The sequence below is a fragment of the Salvelinus sp. IW2-2015 genome, unplaced genomic scaffold (genome assembly GCF_002910315.2).
Source record: "Salvelinus sp. IW2-2015 unplaced genomic scaffold, ASM291031v2 Un_scaffold762, whole genome shotgun sequence".
Classification (NCBI taxonomy): domain Eukaryota; kingdom Metazoa; phylum Chordata; class Actinopteri; order Salmoniformes; family Salmonidae; genus Salvelinus; species Salvelinus sp. IW2-2015.
Genome location: NW_019942606.1, coordinates 439,052 through 456,664, shown reverse-complemented (window position 1 = coordinate 456,664; position 17,613 = coordinate 439,052). Strand labels below are relative to the sequence as shown.

Below are 17,613 nucleotides of genomic sequence, written 5' to 3'. Positions count from 1 at the left end.
TCATATCAATATACCCACCTCTCATATAATATACCACTGCCGCATACACACCTCTCTAGGATATCAACCTGCATACAATATACACCACCTCTCAGTATCACCCTTACACACATCAACCTCTCATATCAATACAACACCTCTCATATCACATACCACACTCTCATATCAATATATACACACACTCTTCATATCAATATACACACCTCTCATATCAATATACACACCTCTCATATACAATATCACACTCTCAATATCCAATATCCACACACCTCGTCATATAAATATACACATCCTCTCACTATCAATATACACACCTTTCTCATATCACTATACACACTCTCATTATATACAGTATACATCAACCGTCTCATATAAATACTACACACCTCTCATATCAATATACACACCTTCTCATCCACACCTCTCATATAAACTATGACACTCTCATATAAATATCACAACACTCTCATATCATATACCCACCTCTCATATACATACAGCACACCTCTCATATCAATACACACACCTCTCATATACAATACACACACCTCTCATATAAATACACCACACCTCTCATATATCAATATACACACCTCTCATATCAATATACACACCTCTCTCATATCAATATTACACACCTCTCATTCAATCACACACCTCTCATATAATAACACCCCTCCTATAAATACACCACCTCTCATATCAATATCACACACCCTCTCATATCAATAATACACACTCTCATATCAATATACCACCTCTCATACACCTCTCATATATCAATATAGCACACCTCTTATCAATCCACAAGCACCTCTCATATCAATATACACACCTCTCATAATCAATCATACACACCTCTCATATAAATATACACACCTCGCATAATCATATACACCCCTCTCATATCATACACACACTCTATATACAATACACACCCCTCTCAATATCAATACACACACTCATATAATATACACACCACTCATATCAAATATACATCAACACTCTCATATCAATATAACACCTCTCATATCAATATACACACTCTCAATTCAATATACACACCTCTCATATACAATATCACACCTCTCATATAATAATCACCCTCTCATATCAATATACACACCTCTCATATTCATATAATACACCACCTCTCATATAAATACACACACATCTCATCTCATATCAACTCTCCATAATACCCCCTCTCATATAATACACACACCTCTCAATACAAAACCTCCAAAATACACACACCTCTCATATAAATCATACACCATCTCATATCAATGAACACCCTCTCGATATCAATATAACACACTCTCATATCACACCTCATTATACTACCCTACTATATAATACCCCTATATCAACACTCGCTCATATCAATATACACACCTCTCATATATACACATTACACACCTCGTCATATAAATATATACCACACCGTCTCATCATAAAACATCATAATACACTACACCTCTCCTATAATTATAAGTTATACTACTATCCCTCTCATATAAATACACACACCTCTCATATAGATACAACACACTCTCATAAATTAATACAAGCTCTCTCATTTCATACACACACCTCTATTTCAACCTCTATAAATACACACACTCATATAAATTACACAGATGCTATAATTCTCATATACATATACCACACTTCATATCAACATACACACCCTCGTATATCAAAGTATACACGCTCTCATCTCAATATACACACCTCTCAATAATATCATACACCTTATATACTATACCCCTCTCATATAACATACTCACACCTCTCATATACATACAACACTCTCATATCATACCCCCTTCATATCAATATCACACCTCTCATATCAATAACACACCTCTCAGATCAAACACACACCTCTCATATCCAATACACACACCTCTCATATCAATACCTCACACCTCTCATATCAATAATAACACCTCTCATATCAATACACCACACCTCTCATATCAATATACACACCTCTCATATCAATATACACACACATCTCATATCAAATATACACACCTCTCATATCAATATACACACCTCTCATATACAATACACACACGCACCCATCTCATATAATACACCGCTCATACAAACACCCTCTCATAATCAATATACACCCCTCCTCATATTCACTATACACACCTCTCATATAATATACACATCTCTTCATATGAATATACAACACTCCTCATATCAATTATACCCACCTCTTATGATAATGCACACATCCTTCATATCAATAACACACCTCTCATATCAATATACCACCACCTCCATACCACTTGCATATATATACACACCCTCATATCAATACACACCCCTCTCATATCACTCCATACAATACACCCTCTCATATCAATACATACACACACTCTATACTCAATACACACCTCTCATATCAATACCACCGTCTCATTCAATATACACACCTCTCATATCATATACACCTCTCATATCAATATACACACCTCTCATACTCAATCCACCACACTCTCATATAATACACACCTCCTACATATAATATACACCCATCATCATTATCAATATAACCCAACCTCTAATTCATATCACCTCTCATATAAATACCACTCTCATATAATATACACATGATCAACCCTCTCATATCAATATACACACCTCTCATATACAATATAAACTAACCCGTTATATAATACTACACACCTCTCATATCAATACTACACACTCTGCATATACATACACACCCTACGTCTTACTCACACTCTATACATACACCACTCTCATATAGAATAACACACACCTCTCATATTTCAATATCCACACCTCTCATATCAATATACACATCTCTCATATCAATATACACACTCTGTACCCTCCATATCAATATACACCTCTCATATTAAATATCACACCTAGTTAATCCCCTCTCATACTAATATACCACTCTCATATCAAATATACACACCTGCTCATACAAATACACACTCTCAACACCACTCATCATATAATATACACACCTCTCATATAACATATCACACCTCTCATATAATAAACACCACATCTCATATCAATATTACACACCTCTCATATCAATATACACACCTCTCATATCAATATACACACCTCTCATAGTACATATCACAACTCTCAATCATATCATACACACACCTTCTCATATACATACACACCTTCATTCCTCAACTCATATAAATACACACACCTCATATAAAAATACATCACAAATCATATACATCACATCCTCATATCAATATACACACCTCTCATATCAATATACACACCTCTCATCACTATCACACCTCTTTATCACACCTCCAATATTCAAACACCCTCTCATATCAATATTACACACCTCTCATATAGAATACACCACACCTCTCATATCCAATATACACACATCTCATATCAATACACAACTCTACAAACAACGTCTCATATCATAACACACCTACATATCAATACCACGCTCATATCAATATCCACACTTCTCATATCAATATACCACCCTCTGCATATCATCATATACAACCACCTCTCATATAATATACAGCACCTCTCATATAATACTACACACCTTCATAAATGTCAGCATCCATAAATATACCACACCTCTTCATATATATACACACCTCTCATATAATATATCACACCTTCATATAAATAACAACACCTCTCATATCATACACACACCTCTCAATATCAATATACACACCCTCTCATATACCATACAACGACGCGCACCTGCCATCCGCACCCATATCTCTCATATCATCACACACCTCTCATATACATACACAGACACCTCTCATATAAATACAACACACCGTCATTAAATACAACACCTCTCATATAAAATACACACACCTCATCATATCAACTATACCACACCGTTCTCATATACATACACACCAACTCTCATATACAGTACACAAATACACTCTCATAATACATACACACACTTCACATATACATACACACACCTACTCATATACAATACCACCACACCTCTCCATATCCAACTATACACACCTCTGCATATCAATTTACAACCTATAACTTTCATATCAATATACACACACCTTCTCATTCAATATACACACCTGCTGCATAGCATATACACACCTCTCATATCATATACACCCACTCAACCATCTTCAATACAATACCACCAACTCTCATATCATATCCACCACATCAATAACCATCTCATATCAATAGAACTCATACACACCCTCTCATATCATCAGTCACCACCTCTCATATCAATATACACACCTCTCCATATACAATATACACACACTCTCATATCAATATACACACTTCATATCAAGATAGATCAATATACACACCTCTCATATCAATATACACACCTCTCATATCAATATACACACCTCCCATACACACCTCTCATATAAATATACACACCTCGCATATCAATATACACCCCTCTCATATCAATACACACACCTCTCATATCAATACACACACCTCTCATATCAATACACACACCTCTCATATCAATATACACACCTCTCATATCAATATACACACCTCTCATATAAATATACACACCTCTCATATAAAACACCACGATGATTCATCATCTTAAGTTTACAATTTGAAAATAAAATAGTTTTTAACTGCAGACAAATTGTACAAACTGAAACTGTACATCATGTTCTGTAGCACATAGCAAAGATGATGTTGCTAAAGTGACATGCTAACACTATGAGAGTAGAGGGTCTCATCTAATAGAGATGATAGACTAACCTCTATATTAGAGATGATAGACTAACCTCTATATCAGAGATGATAGACTAACCTCTATATCAGAGATGGCAGACTCCAGAGCACAGCTCCAGTTGACCAGCCCCTCAGAGCGATAGATCAGACCAGAATCACACAGCCTTACAAAGGCCTCGATCACAGCACTGCTGAAGCCCTGAAAATACCCACACACAAAAGATACAAACACACACACACCACACACACACACACAAAAGGTACAAACACACACACACAGGAAGAAAGAGCTGAGCAGATGATAGTAGAACGGACAATAACATAACATACTAGTGTATGTGATAATGACATCATGTTACTAATAGTACAATAACATACTACAATAACAATACTATAACAGTGTGGTATATAAGTAGACTTGACTTGCTTTCTGTTTCTGTAGCATGATGAACACCCCCTGAACAGGACACTAGTCTATCTCTTGTTTCTGTAGCGTGATGTACACCCCCTGAACAGGACACTAGTCTATCTCCTGTTTCTGTAGCGTGGATGTACACCCCTGAAACAGGACACTAGTCTATCTCTGTTTCTGTGCGTGAGGTACACCCCTGAAGCAGGACACTAGTCTATCTCCGTTTCTGTAGCGTGATGTAGACCCGCCTGAACAGGACACTAGTTATCTCCTGTTTCTGTAGCATGAATGAACACCCCCTGGAACAGGACACTAGTCTATCTCTTGTTTCTGTAGCGTGATGTACACCCTGAACAGGACACTAGTCTATCTCCTGTTTCTGTAGCGTTGATGTACATCCCCCCTGAACAGGACCTAGTCTATCTCCTGTTTTCTGTAGCGTGATGTGCACCCCTGGACAGGACACTAGTCTCATCTCCTGTTTTCTGTAGCGTGATGTACACGCCCTGAACAGGACACTTAGTCTATCTCTTGTTTCTGTAGCGTGAGGTACACCCCCTGAAGGACCTAAGTCTATCTCCTGTTTCTGTAGCGTGATGTACACCCCCTGAACAGGACACTAGTTAATTCCTGTTTCTGTAGCGTGATGTAGACACCCCCTGAACAGGACACTAGTCTATCTCTGTTTTCTGTAGCGTGATGTAACCCTCTGAACAGGACACTGTCTATCTCCTGTTTCTGTAGCGTGATGTAACACCCCCTGAAAGGACACTAGTCTATCTCCTGTTTCTGTAGCGTGATGTACACCCTGAACAGGACACTAGTCTTCTCCTGTTTCTGTAGCGTGATGTACACCCCCTGACAGGACATAGTCTATCTCCTGTTTCTGTAGCGTGAGTTACACCCCTGAACAGGACACTAGTCTTCCTTGTTTCTGTAGCGTGAGGTACACCCCCTGGACGGACACTAGTCTATTCTTGTTTCTGTAGCGTGATGTACACCCCTGACAGGACACTAGTCTATCTCTGTTTCTGTTAGCGTGATGTACACCCCCTGAACAGGACACTAGTCTATCTCCTGTTTCTGTAGGCGTGATGTACACCCCCTGAACAGGACACTAGTCTATCTCCTGTTTCTGTAGCGTGATGTACACCCCTGAACAGGACACTAGTCTATCTCTTGTTTTCTGTAGCGTGAGGTACACCCCTGGACAGGACACTAGTCTATCTCTTGTTTCTGTACGTGATGTACACCCCCTGAACAGGACACTAGTCTATCTCCTGTTTCTGTAGCGTGATGTAACTTGATGTACAGTACACCCTCTGGACAGGGCCGTATCTCCAATCTATTTCCTTAATGCTGAGTGCTGAGCAGAGACTCATAGGGTCCCATTTTTACCAGTCTCTGGTAAGACTTGGCTGGGGATCGAACTCCCAACCATCCAATCTCAAGGGCGGACATTCTAACCACGGCAGTGAGTCTGTGATGTTGTAGGTGAGATAGTACTGTCTTACTGGATCCATGGTGAAGCAGGCTCTGCTCCAGTCCCAGAGACGCACCAAGTTCCCTCAGCTGGTTGATAGATCTCCTCCCCTTCCTGGAACACAGACAGAACCCTTACTGGAACACAGACAGAGCCATACTGAGACACACAGACCAGACAGAACCGTACTGGAACACACAGACAGACAGAACCCGTACTGGAACACAAGACAGACAGAACCCGTATGGAACAACAGACGAGCAGAACCGTACTGGAACACACAGACAGACAGAACCCGTACTGGAACACCACAGACGACAGAACCCTTACTGGAACACACAGACAGACAGAACCTGTACTGGAACACACAGACAGACAGAACCTGTACTGGAACACACAGACAGACAGAACCTGTACTGGAACACACAGACAGACAGAACCCTACTGGAAACACAGACAGACAGAACCCTTACTGGAACAGACACGCAGACAGACAGAACCCGTACTGGAACACACAGACAGACAAACCCTTACTGGAACACACAAACAGAACCTGTACTGAAAGACACAGACAGACGAAACCGTACTGGAACACACAGACAGACAGAACCCTTTCTGGAACACACAGACAGAACCCTAGCTGGAACACACAGACAGACAGAACCCCTTACTGGAACACAGAGAGCAGACAGAACCCTTACTGGAACACAGAGACAGAACCTACTGGAACACACAGACAGACAGAACCTGTACTGAACACACAGACAGACAGAACCCTGTACTGGAACACACAGACGAGACAGAACCCTTACTGGAACACAGAGAGCGAACCGCTTACCTGGAACACACAGACAGACAGAACCCTTACTGGAACACAGAGACAGAACCAAATATGAAAATAGAATCATCTTGCTTTATCTAATTAAGAAGATGGATAGTTGTAGGATTCTACTAATGACAGTGGAAAGCAGTGTGAGACAGAACAGCAGGCAGAGGAGAGAGAGAGAAAGAAAAAGGGAGAGAGAAAAAGAGAGAGACAAACAATAAGAGAGGACAGAAAGGGACCTCATACTCACTCTTTCTTCCACGTCCACACCTCCTTTAGAAACTCCTCCCTGCTGAGGTCCTGTCTTCGCTTCCCTCGTTCCCTAAACAACCTCCTCTCCACCACTGTCTGAGATTAAGAACAGAAGGTTGGACACAGGTTTTATATTTAGCTTGAAAGAGAAGCGAATCTGAAAGATAATAAGGATAGCCAGGTTAGGGAGACATACCTGTGTAGCGATGCCTGCATGGTCACAGCCTGGTACCCAGAGAACTTTGTAGCCCTGCATCCTCCTCCTGATACAACCACACATTCAATCAGTACAACAATACACTTCATCAGATCTCCTAAAACATGTCAAATACATTAGCCATTCAAAAAAGCAACACATTTCAGCTCTGGAAGTTCTCATACGACGGATAGGAATGTGATGTGGTGCATTTCATTTCAGCTCTGAGAGTTTTCTCATACGGACGGAATAGGAATTGTGATGTGGGGGCCATTTTCATTTCAGCCTGAGAGTTTTCATACCGACGGATAGGAATGTGGATGTGGTGCCATTTCATTTCAGCTCCTGAGAGTTCTCATACGACGGATAGGAATGTGATGTGTGCCATTCATTTCAGCTCAGAGTTCTCATACGACGGATAGGAATGTGATGGTTTGTGCCATTTCATTTCAGCTCTGAGAGTTCTCATACGACGGATTAGGAATGTGATGTTGGTTGCATTTCATTTCAGCTCTGAGAGTTCTCATACGACGGATAGGAATTGTGATGTGGTGCCATTTCATTTCAGCTTCAGAGTTCTCATACGACGGATAGGAATGTGATTGTGGTGCCATTTCATTTCAGCTCTGAGAGTTCTTCATACGACGGATTAGGAATGTTGATTGGTGCCATTTCATTTTCAGCTCTGAGAGTTCTCATACACGGATAGGAAATGTGAGTGGGGCCATTTCATTTCAGCTCTGAGAGTTCTTTCATACGACGGTAGGAGATTGTGATGTGGTGCCATTTCATTTCAGCTAGAGTTCTCATACGACGGATAGGAATGTGATTGTGGTTGCCATTTCATTTCAGCTCTGAGAGTTCTCATACGACGGATTAGGAATGTGATGTGGTGCCATTTCATTTCAGCTCTGAGAGTTCTCATACGACGGATAGGAATGTGATGTGGTGCCATTTCATTTCAGCTCTGAGAGTTCTCATACGACGGATAGGAATGTGATGGTGTGCCATTTCATTCAGCTCTGAGAGTTCTCATACGACGGTGGAATGTGATGGTGTGCCATTTCATTTCAGCTCTGAGAGTTCTCATACGACGGATAGGAATGTGATGTGGTGCCATTTCATTTCAGCTCTGAGAGTTCTCATACGACGGATAGGAATGTGATGTGGTGCCATTTCATTTTCAGCTCTGAGAGTTCTCATACGATGGATAGGAATGTGATGTGGTGCCATTTCATTTCAGCCAAAACAAGAAACGTCTCAATCCAACTGATTCTATTACTGTCGGTGAGAAATAGTTACCAGCGGACCAATGCATCCTCTATGGCCACTGTGAGTGCATGGCCGAGGTGCAGCGTGCCAGTCACATTAGGCGGAGGGATACACATGGAGAAGGAGTGATTCACAGCATGTGGCAGTCTGTCCTAAACGTTGATACAAACAAAAAAATAACATGGGCATTAGACTAAATCTAACTATTAGAGCACTATCACATACATTGTTATTAGAGCTGTGTTGTCTGCATGGATTGTTCCTAACATGGGAGCGTCATCAGGCAGTTTAAAATATGGCTTATTATAATGCTCTATTCTCTTACATTGATCTCTGGGGTGAAGAAGCCTTCTTTCTCCCACCACTGGTACCAACTGCTCTCCACATACTCAGGACTGTAGGACGAAGGGAAGGGCACGGTGGTGTCTAAACAAGGGATGGTCAGYGTGAATAAGAAGAGAGGAATTTATTTAGCGAGAGAGTGTGGCAACGGGAGCAAGCGACTACTTTCTGTATTATCCCAGTGAAACCAGCCTGATCTCTGCGTTCATGACAGGACTAGGGTGTAAGTCTTTTAGGACTAGGAATTGCCAGGGACCTCACGATACGATATTATCACGCTATGATATTATCACGATACTTTTGGTGCCGAAATGATATTATCACGATGTGCTGGTGCCGAAACGATATTATCACGATATGTTGGTGCCGAAACAATATTATCATGATACTTTTGGTGCCGAAACGATATTATCACGATATGTTGGTGCCGAAACAATATTATCACGATATGTTGGTGCCTAAATGATTTTATCATGATATGTTGGTGCCGATACAATATTATCATGATATGTTGGTGCCGAAACGATATTATCATGATACTTTTGGTGCCGAAACGATATTATCACGATATGTTGGTGCCGAAACGATATTATCATGATACTTTGGTGCCGATACCATATGTATTGCTATTCTCCTGATTCTATATGTATTGCAATTCGATACTGTGATTTTTATTGAGATTTGATGTCTGCTGCAGAGAGACAAGACAGAGACATGAGAACGAGTTTTGATCAGTCACGGAAATAAAAGTGCTGAAAACACATTGGCTCCCTATTTAAAAAGAAGATGGAAAGAAGATGAGAAAAGATGGAAAACAAGCTATGAAGGAAAAATACTAGAGTATTGCCAACTAGCGCAAAAATATTATTGCGATATTGTCAAAACGATAAGATATACATCTTCAAAAATAATATCCCGATATGTAACTGTATCAATGTTTTCCCTCCATCACTAAAGTCTTCAGGACATTCATTACCTTTCTTCTCCCCAGGAGGTGTTGAAACTCTGTACGCAATCCTCTCTTTCTCACTCCATTTCATTCCTTGATCTTCAACATTCTGAAAACGGATTTAACTTTCATGTAAAACTAACAAGTCTATGTCTTGGTTTGTTATGTGTAAGAGTTCACTAACTAGGAGCGAGGTCACCTACATTGTGTTGACRGCTCAGTATGGCCTTCTCCTTATCTCTCCTCCGCCTCTCTTTCTCAGCCTGGGTCCGGAGAGCGGGAGTTGATTGAGGAGGTTTTGCCGCATTGTGAGAATAGAGCCTACGTGAACATTTTCTGTGTATTGCCCTCTCTGCTGCCCTCACAGAGAGGCCACAAGCGGACCTCCACATCTCCTGCAAAACAAATCAAGAGAAAATGAAAGTAAAGAAAATGATGCAGCCACTGATTTCCCATCGACTACATGAGTCCCTTCACTGGGACATTTTTAACGACATTTTCAAATCCATTCCAATCATCCATTTCAAACATTCCAAGGGTCTAGGCATTTGCTTTCTGTTTGCAAATTACGCTGTCTGGATAAGTGCATGAATGATAATTGTAGCTAGGTGATACATTGGGGTAAAATAGACTCAAGAGAATAATATTTTAAATGCACCTCTTCAGAGACTTCTGTCACTTTGCTACGTTGCTGTTTTATAGTCATACTCATAATAATATATAGTGATTGAGCGCTGTTGACTACATTATTCKAATGAATGATAAATATTATGTGCTCTACCTTCAAGATGATGTGCTCGTGGGCGCCGACATGTTAAACTAGCTGCGACCTTTCAACTACGACCTAACGGAGAATGAACTCATTTGTTCACTATATCTTAATTGTAATTTGTTTGACACTTTATCAAACACTTTATGAATTATGTGGAACTGATAACCTAAACAGATTTTACAGTTTCTCATTGACTAGCTATGTCTTTCGTGTCACAACCATAGCAAAAGTGCAACAAGCTCTACGCTTCCCACCGGACTCGTTTGTGCYGAGAGCAACCGGAAGTGGTCCGTCTGGGAATTCCTTCCCAAAAATCTTCTCGTCGAACGTCCAACGAGGAGTCAGAGTATCTCGACAGGGTTGATCACGTTTAATTCGACTCAACGTGTCTGATTGAAGAAACAGAGTGATTGTTGTTCATAAAATAACGTCAGTTGACATTTCGCTTGTTGACAGCTGGTGCGAGCTCAAAACCGACAGTTAATATCAGGATGGCGGAGGCGCCAGGTACTTCTAGCGAGACGATAACGGAGACCGTTCAAGTTGACACACCGCCACCGCCCCAGCAGGTAAGCTAGATATAGAAACTGCTATAATTAGCGAATGATATGATGAAGAAAGATAACAACTAGGTTGATATGCATCATGTGGCCGCACCAAAGATTGGAGCTAACGTTAGCTAGGTATTTTAACTAACTACAGTTAGCTAGTTACCATTAGCACCACAGCCATAATAACCGTTAGCTAGCTCATAGAATCATGACGAAATTATTTGTTCTTACTTCAATTGATCTAGCCTAGCTGTCAAGTTTAGTACATTGCCAGTAGTACACGTAAATATGATGTTGACTGGCTACATGACCCTGTTGACAAGAGAAACACCCAATGCCTGTTATGTGTATGAAGGTGAATCTCAAACACAGGCTCCTCTCTGCGTGTCTCTCAGGAGGGACGTAGCCTGACCATCAAGCTGAGGAAGAGAAAGACTGACAAGAAGGTGGAGTGGTCCAGCGACACAGTGGACAACGAGCATCTGGGAAGGAGGTCCTCCAAGTGTGAGTGTCCATTACCCACCTGTTTCCCGACTGTTTAGATGCAGTCATCTGTTCTGTCATCGTCCCAGCTGGCTCTCTGCGATAGATACCTGGGGGTGATGTTATCTACACATAGGCCTGTGCATGCTGCAGTTCTAGATATTATTGGTGGCTGATGACTGAGTATTCTTGACGCCCCCCCCCCCCAGGTTGCTGCGTCTACGAGAAGCCCAAACAGTTTGGGGAGTCCTCCTCTGAAAGCGAGGGAGATGACGGCGACGAGGGCTGTGGAAGTGCACACTGCATTCTAGGACATGGGAAAGACGGCAGGCATGGACACAGAGGAGGGGGTGGGGGGAGTACGGTTCCTCCAAGCTCTGGGGGATCACATGCCCACTAATGATTAGGAATGGTGCTGAGGGAGGAATGGAGCGTAGGGGTTCTTCAGTCGATGACAATGACACATTATACTGCTACACACACGCTCTCATTTAGTTCAGTCACTGCAGTACCTGAGAGGAAAAGGACGCGACAGATAAAAATGAGGGAGGGAGAGAGCCTATATTTCTGCCTGTTTGATAAGAAAAAGGGGTACAATKATTTTCCTTATTTTTATAAATAATATTTTTCCTTATTTATTGATTTGTCGTAATACTTGATTTTACTTAATTATGTGGCAGTATCTTAGCCTGAGTGCCAGACAGTGTTCCTTCTTGTCAAACAAGGATTTGGAAAGATGATTTTGTAACATTGTAGAGTGCATAAATAGTCTAGTACCCAGGCTACCACTGGGTCTGGGTCCCAAMTGACACCCTGTTCCCTATATACAGCCCTGGTCAAAAGTATTCACCCCTCTTGGCATTTTTCCTATTTTGTTCCATTACAACCTGTCATTTAAATTGATTTTTATTTGGATTTCATGTAATGGACTTAAACAAAATAGTCCAAATTGATGATGTGAATTGAAAAAAATTACTTGTTTCAACAACAAAATTCAAAGTGGGTGCGTGCATATGTATCCACCCCCTTTGCTAAGAAGCCCCTGAATAAGATCTGGTGCAACCAATTACCTTCAGAAGTCACATAATTAGTTAAATAAAGTCCACCTGTGTGCAATCTGTCACATGATCTGTCATATATCTACTGAGATCATACACCTGTTCTAAAAGGCCTCAGAGTCTGAAACACCACCAAACAAGCGGCACCATGAAGACCAAGGAGCTCTCCAAACAGGTCAGGGACAAAGTTGTGGAGAAGTACAGATCTGGTTTGGTTTATTAAAAAAATATCTGAAACTTTGAACATCCCACGGAGCACCATTAAAATCGAAAGAATATGGCACCACAACAAACCTGCCAAGAGAGGGCCGCCCACCAACACTCACGGACCAGGCAAGGAGGGCATTAATCAGAGAGGCAACAAAGAGTCCAAAGATAACCCTGAAGGAGCTGCAAAGCTCCACAGCGGAGATTGGAGTATCTGTCCATAGGACCACTTTAAGCCGTACACTCCKCAGAGCCGGGCCTTACGGAAGAGTGGCCAGAAAAACAAAGAAAAAATAAGCAAACACGTTTGGTGTTTGCCAAAAGTAATGTGGGAGACTCCCCAAACATGGAAGAAGGTACTCTGGTTAGATGAGACATAAATTCAGCTTTTTGGCCATCAAAGAAAATGCTGTCTTGRGCAAACCCAACACCTCTCATCACCCCGAGATCAACATGTTTTTCATTGGCAGGGACTGGGAAACTAGCCAGAATTGAAGGAATGATGGATGGCGCTAAATACAGGGAAATTCTTGAGGGAAACCTGTTTCAGTCTTCCAGAGATTTGAGACTGGGACGYAGGTTCACCATCCAAGAGGAAAATGACCCAAAGCATACTGCTAAAGCAACACTCAAGTGGTTTAAGGGGAAACATTTAAATGTCTTGGAATGGCCTAGTCAAAGCCCAGACCTCAATCCAATTGAGAATCTGTGGTATGACTTAAAGATTGCTGTACACCAGCAGAACCCATCCAACTTAAAGGAGCTGGAGCAGTTTTGCRTGGGAAGAATGGGCAAAAATCCCAGTGGCTAGATGTGCCAAGCTCATAGAGACATACCCCAAGAGACTTACAGCTCTAGTTGCTGCAAAGGGTGGCTCTACAAAGTATTGACTTTGGGGTGGGGGGGGGGGGGGGGTGAATAGTTATGCACGCTCAAATTTTCTGTTTTTTGTTGTCTTATTTCTTATTTGTTTCACCTCAAAAAATATTTTGCATCTTCAAAGTGGTAGGCATAAATCAAATGATACAACCCCCCCCAAAATCAATTTTAATTCCAGGTTTTAATGCAACAAAATAGGAAAAATGTCAAGGGGGATGAATACTTTCGCAAGCTACTGTATAAGGCCCTGGTCAAAAGTAGTGCACTTTATAGGGAATAGACTACCATTTGGGACGCAAGCTTCTGTTTTTTATTTTTTTATCTTTGTTTCAAAGTAATGATTTTTTTTTTAAACTCCATTAATACTTAAACAGCAAACACTTCTTGTTTTATGGACACATTGTTTTTACATAAACAGTAGTCTATCGGTAAACATTAAAGATGTTTAGGGGAGTATTTCGGACAGTTTTTATTTTTGTATATGCTTTTTGTGGGAAACTTTTAAGGAGAAGTTTTGAGATAAGCTGGTCTTGTTTTTCTTATTTTCACGTGAAATTGCTGTAGTCATTACGTATCACCTTTTAGTTGAGTGCAGTGAAAATGTGTTGATGCCGTATACTCTGTCCATCCTTTACAGACAATCCTCAGGAGTGTTGAGTACATAAGTCTCAGCACTTCAAATAAGAACAGAATTGGTGGCAAATTGTCTTAAATTCTGAGATGTCAAACATTCTTTCTTATAATGGTTCAGAGAAGATGTTGAAAGGATAATATAGTATTTTGTATTTATGAGGTTGAGATGAGAGATGTCAACTTATAAMAATCAGAAAAAGCTCACAAATCACACATCCTTTTTGGTCATTTAATTAATTATCCCCCTCTGAGAAGGAATGCACTAGGGCAACGTTGGCACTAACTAAAGCTGCATGCTGATTGGTTATGGAAAGAAAGTTGCCTTTGGAAATTATAGGCTTTGCATCATACCTATTGCGCTTAATCTGCTGTGATCAGCAGAAGAAAATTCTTTTTTTCAATGAGATGAGATATATTAAATGTATTTGGTGCTGCTGCGTACATTCCGTACTACACTGAACATATATTAAGTCGGACAACACATGGTATACAGTCGAGGTTCTCCCCGGGATATTTTTTTAAACAAAGTGGTGCTGCTGAGTACCTTCTTTTTTTTGAACACCTGTAACTGCCATTTCCTGCAATCAAGAACAAAACATGCCCTTAAATGATAAGATATTGGAGAACCCTGCATACAATAGTCCCGATCAGAAAGTTCAACTAAAGGCATGGGAGAGATAGTATTTTAATGAATAGGGAGAAGGTGCATGGTGAATTGCTCACTCYGGCTGTGTTCATGTCTCAACTGACAACATTTCACTGTGTACGGCTTCATCCTCCGTTGTTCCAAACACAATACTACTACTACTACTACTACTGTGCTTAATCTGTGACAACCTCTATGTATAAAGCATTACACACTATCCCACCACAGCCACCATTTTCTATAACAGATACACACGTACTATGTTAACTGTATTGGTGAAGCACCTTTCTGTACATAAAATAAATCATATGAGAGCAGATTTAATGTGAATWAAAAAAAAATGTTTGAACTGTGTTGAAATCACTTTGTCCAAGTGTCTTACGTGAGATGAACACGAGATGTATGTGCATGTTATTGATTCTTCAAGGCTGCATGGAAATTTCAACATTGCTTTATTATTCTATTAGTTGTGGACCATCTCCCAACAACCCCACCTACAGTACTGAGATATTTCAGGCCAGGGGTATATTCACTAGGAACCAAACGGGAGCAAACGGGCCGAAAGGAGGAGAGACTACCAGAACATGTTCAATAAGAAACGCTCATTTTCATTGCAAAATGTTTTTCTACAGTGCGCACTAATGAATAAATCTCCCATCAACCCCACCTACAAGATAGTTCAGGTTTCCAGTACTGTACCTTAGTTACTTCATCTCACTGTAGTTCACAAAGTAGGTCAACACAGAGGAAGACTGAATTAGTGGTTGGTGGCCATGGAGACCGTAGTAAAAATAAGTAAAATAATCAGGTCACATTCAGGGACCTGCTCTGATGGCATCATTGAGGTTATTCTGGTGTTTCTCTGTCCTGCTGCTAAAAGTATGAATCCTATTGACACAGCGCTCCCAATACCTGACACATTGCCTTGCATGCATCCCAAATAGCACCCTATTCCCTATAGTGTATCCCAAATAGCACCATATTCCCTATTGTGCACTACTTTTGACCAGGGGCCTGTTGCACAAAACTAGGATAAGGGATTAAGCCAGGATATCTTGGTGATCCTGGCTCAATTGATCCGTAATCCGGTTGCACTAAAGATGGATAGGGGGCAGGAGGATATGTTATGGTATAAATTACCATGGAGATTTATTCTGTGGAGCTAGCCTGCTCCAGACCAGGCTAAATTCCAGGATCTATTTAATCTCATCCCTAATGTCAGTCAGCAGTCACCACAAATGGAAACCAATAGTTATTTCACTGCTCACTATACATTGTTATCACATATAACTAGACCCACTAGGGGTATATTCACTAGGAACCAAACGGGAAAAACGGCCGAAAGGAGGAGAGACTACCAGAACATGTTCAATAAGAAACGCTCATTTCATTGCAAAATGTTTTCTACAGTGCGCACTATGAATAATAAATCTCCCATCATCTTCACTGTAGTTCACAAAGTAGGTCAACACAGAGGAAGACTGATTAGTGGTTGGTGGCCATGGAGACCGTAGTAAAATAAGTAAAATAATCAGGTCACATTCAGGGACCTGCTCTGATGGCATCATGAGGTTATTCTGGTGTTTTTCTGTCCTGCTGCTAAAGTATGAATCCTATTGACACACGCGCTCCCAATACCTGACACATTGCCTGATGCATCCCAAATGCACCCTATTCCCTATAGTGTATCACAATAGCACCTATTCCCTATAGTGTATCCCAAATAGCACCATATTCCCTATTAGGTCTCCCAATAGCACATATTCCTATAAGCACTACTTTTGACCAGGTTCTGGTGCACTAATAGGGATAGGGTGCTATTTGGGATACCACGTATAGAATATGGTGCTATTTGGGATACACTAATAGGGCAATTCAGGTGCTA

General features: G+C 40.8%; 2 protein-coding genes across 2 annotated transcripts in view; one reads left to right on the top strand and one right to left on the bottom strand.

The window, feature by feature from the left end:
- The window catches only part of vars2 (valyl-tRNA synthetase 2, mitochondrial), a 32,617-nt gene extending 21,068 nt beyond the window's left edge, over positions 1-11,549 (bottom strand). The window contains 10 exon segments of the mRNA XM_070438315.1: positions 4,847-4,966; positions 6,694-6,726; positions 6,728-6,776; positions 7,739-7,836; positions 7,937-8,003; positions 9,239-9,360; positions 9,534-9,634; positions 10,527-10,608; positions 10,703-10,894; positions 11,281-11,549. Of these exon segments, the coding sequence (XP_070294416.1) occupies positions 4,847-4,966; positions 6,694-6,726; positions 6,728-6,776; positions 7,739-7,836; positions 7,937-8,003; positions 9,239-9,360; positions 9,534-9,634; positions 10,527-10,608; positions 10,703-10,891 (861 nt within the window). The 5' untranslated portion in view covers positions 10,892-10,894; positions 11,281-11,549.
- Positions 11,550-11,554: 5 nt separating this feature from the next.
- Positions 11,555-13,632, top strand: ppp1r11 (protein phosphatase 1, regulatory (inhibitor) subunit 11). Its single transcript, XM_024136048.2, has 3 exons — positions 11,555-11,840; positions 12,218-12,326; positions 12,515-13,632. The coding sequence occupies exons 1-3, from the start codon at positions 11,763-11,765 to the stop codon at positions 12,703-12,705; spliced, it is 378 nt and encodes a 125-aa protein (XP_023991816.1). The 5' UTR covers positions 11,555-11,762; the 3' UTR covers positions 12,706-13,632.
- The last annotated feature ends 3,981 nt before the right edge of the window (positions 13,633-17,613 follow it).

What these genes read in the sequence shown, in the direction of transcription:
- ppp1r11 (XM_024136048.2), top strand. Translation starts at nt 11,763, where the DNA reads ATGGCGGAGGCGCCAGGTACTTCTAGCGAGACGATAACGGAGACCGTT. An exon ending in CACCGCCACCGCCCCAGCAG is followed by an intron (nt 11,841 to 12,217) that starts GTAAGCTAGATA and finishes CGTGTCTCTCAG; the next exon opens with GAGGGACGTAGCCTGACCAT. An exon ending in GGGAAGGAGGTCCTCCAAGT is followed by an intron (nt 12,327 to 12,514) that starts GTGAGTGTCCAT and finishes CCCCCCCCCCAG; the next exon opens with GTTGCTGCGTCTACGAGAAG.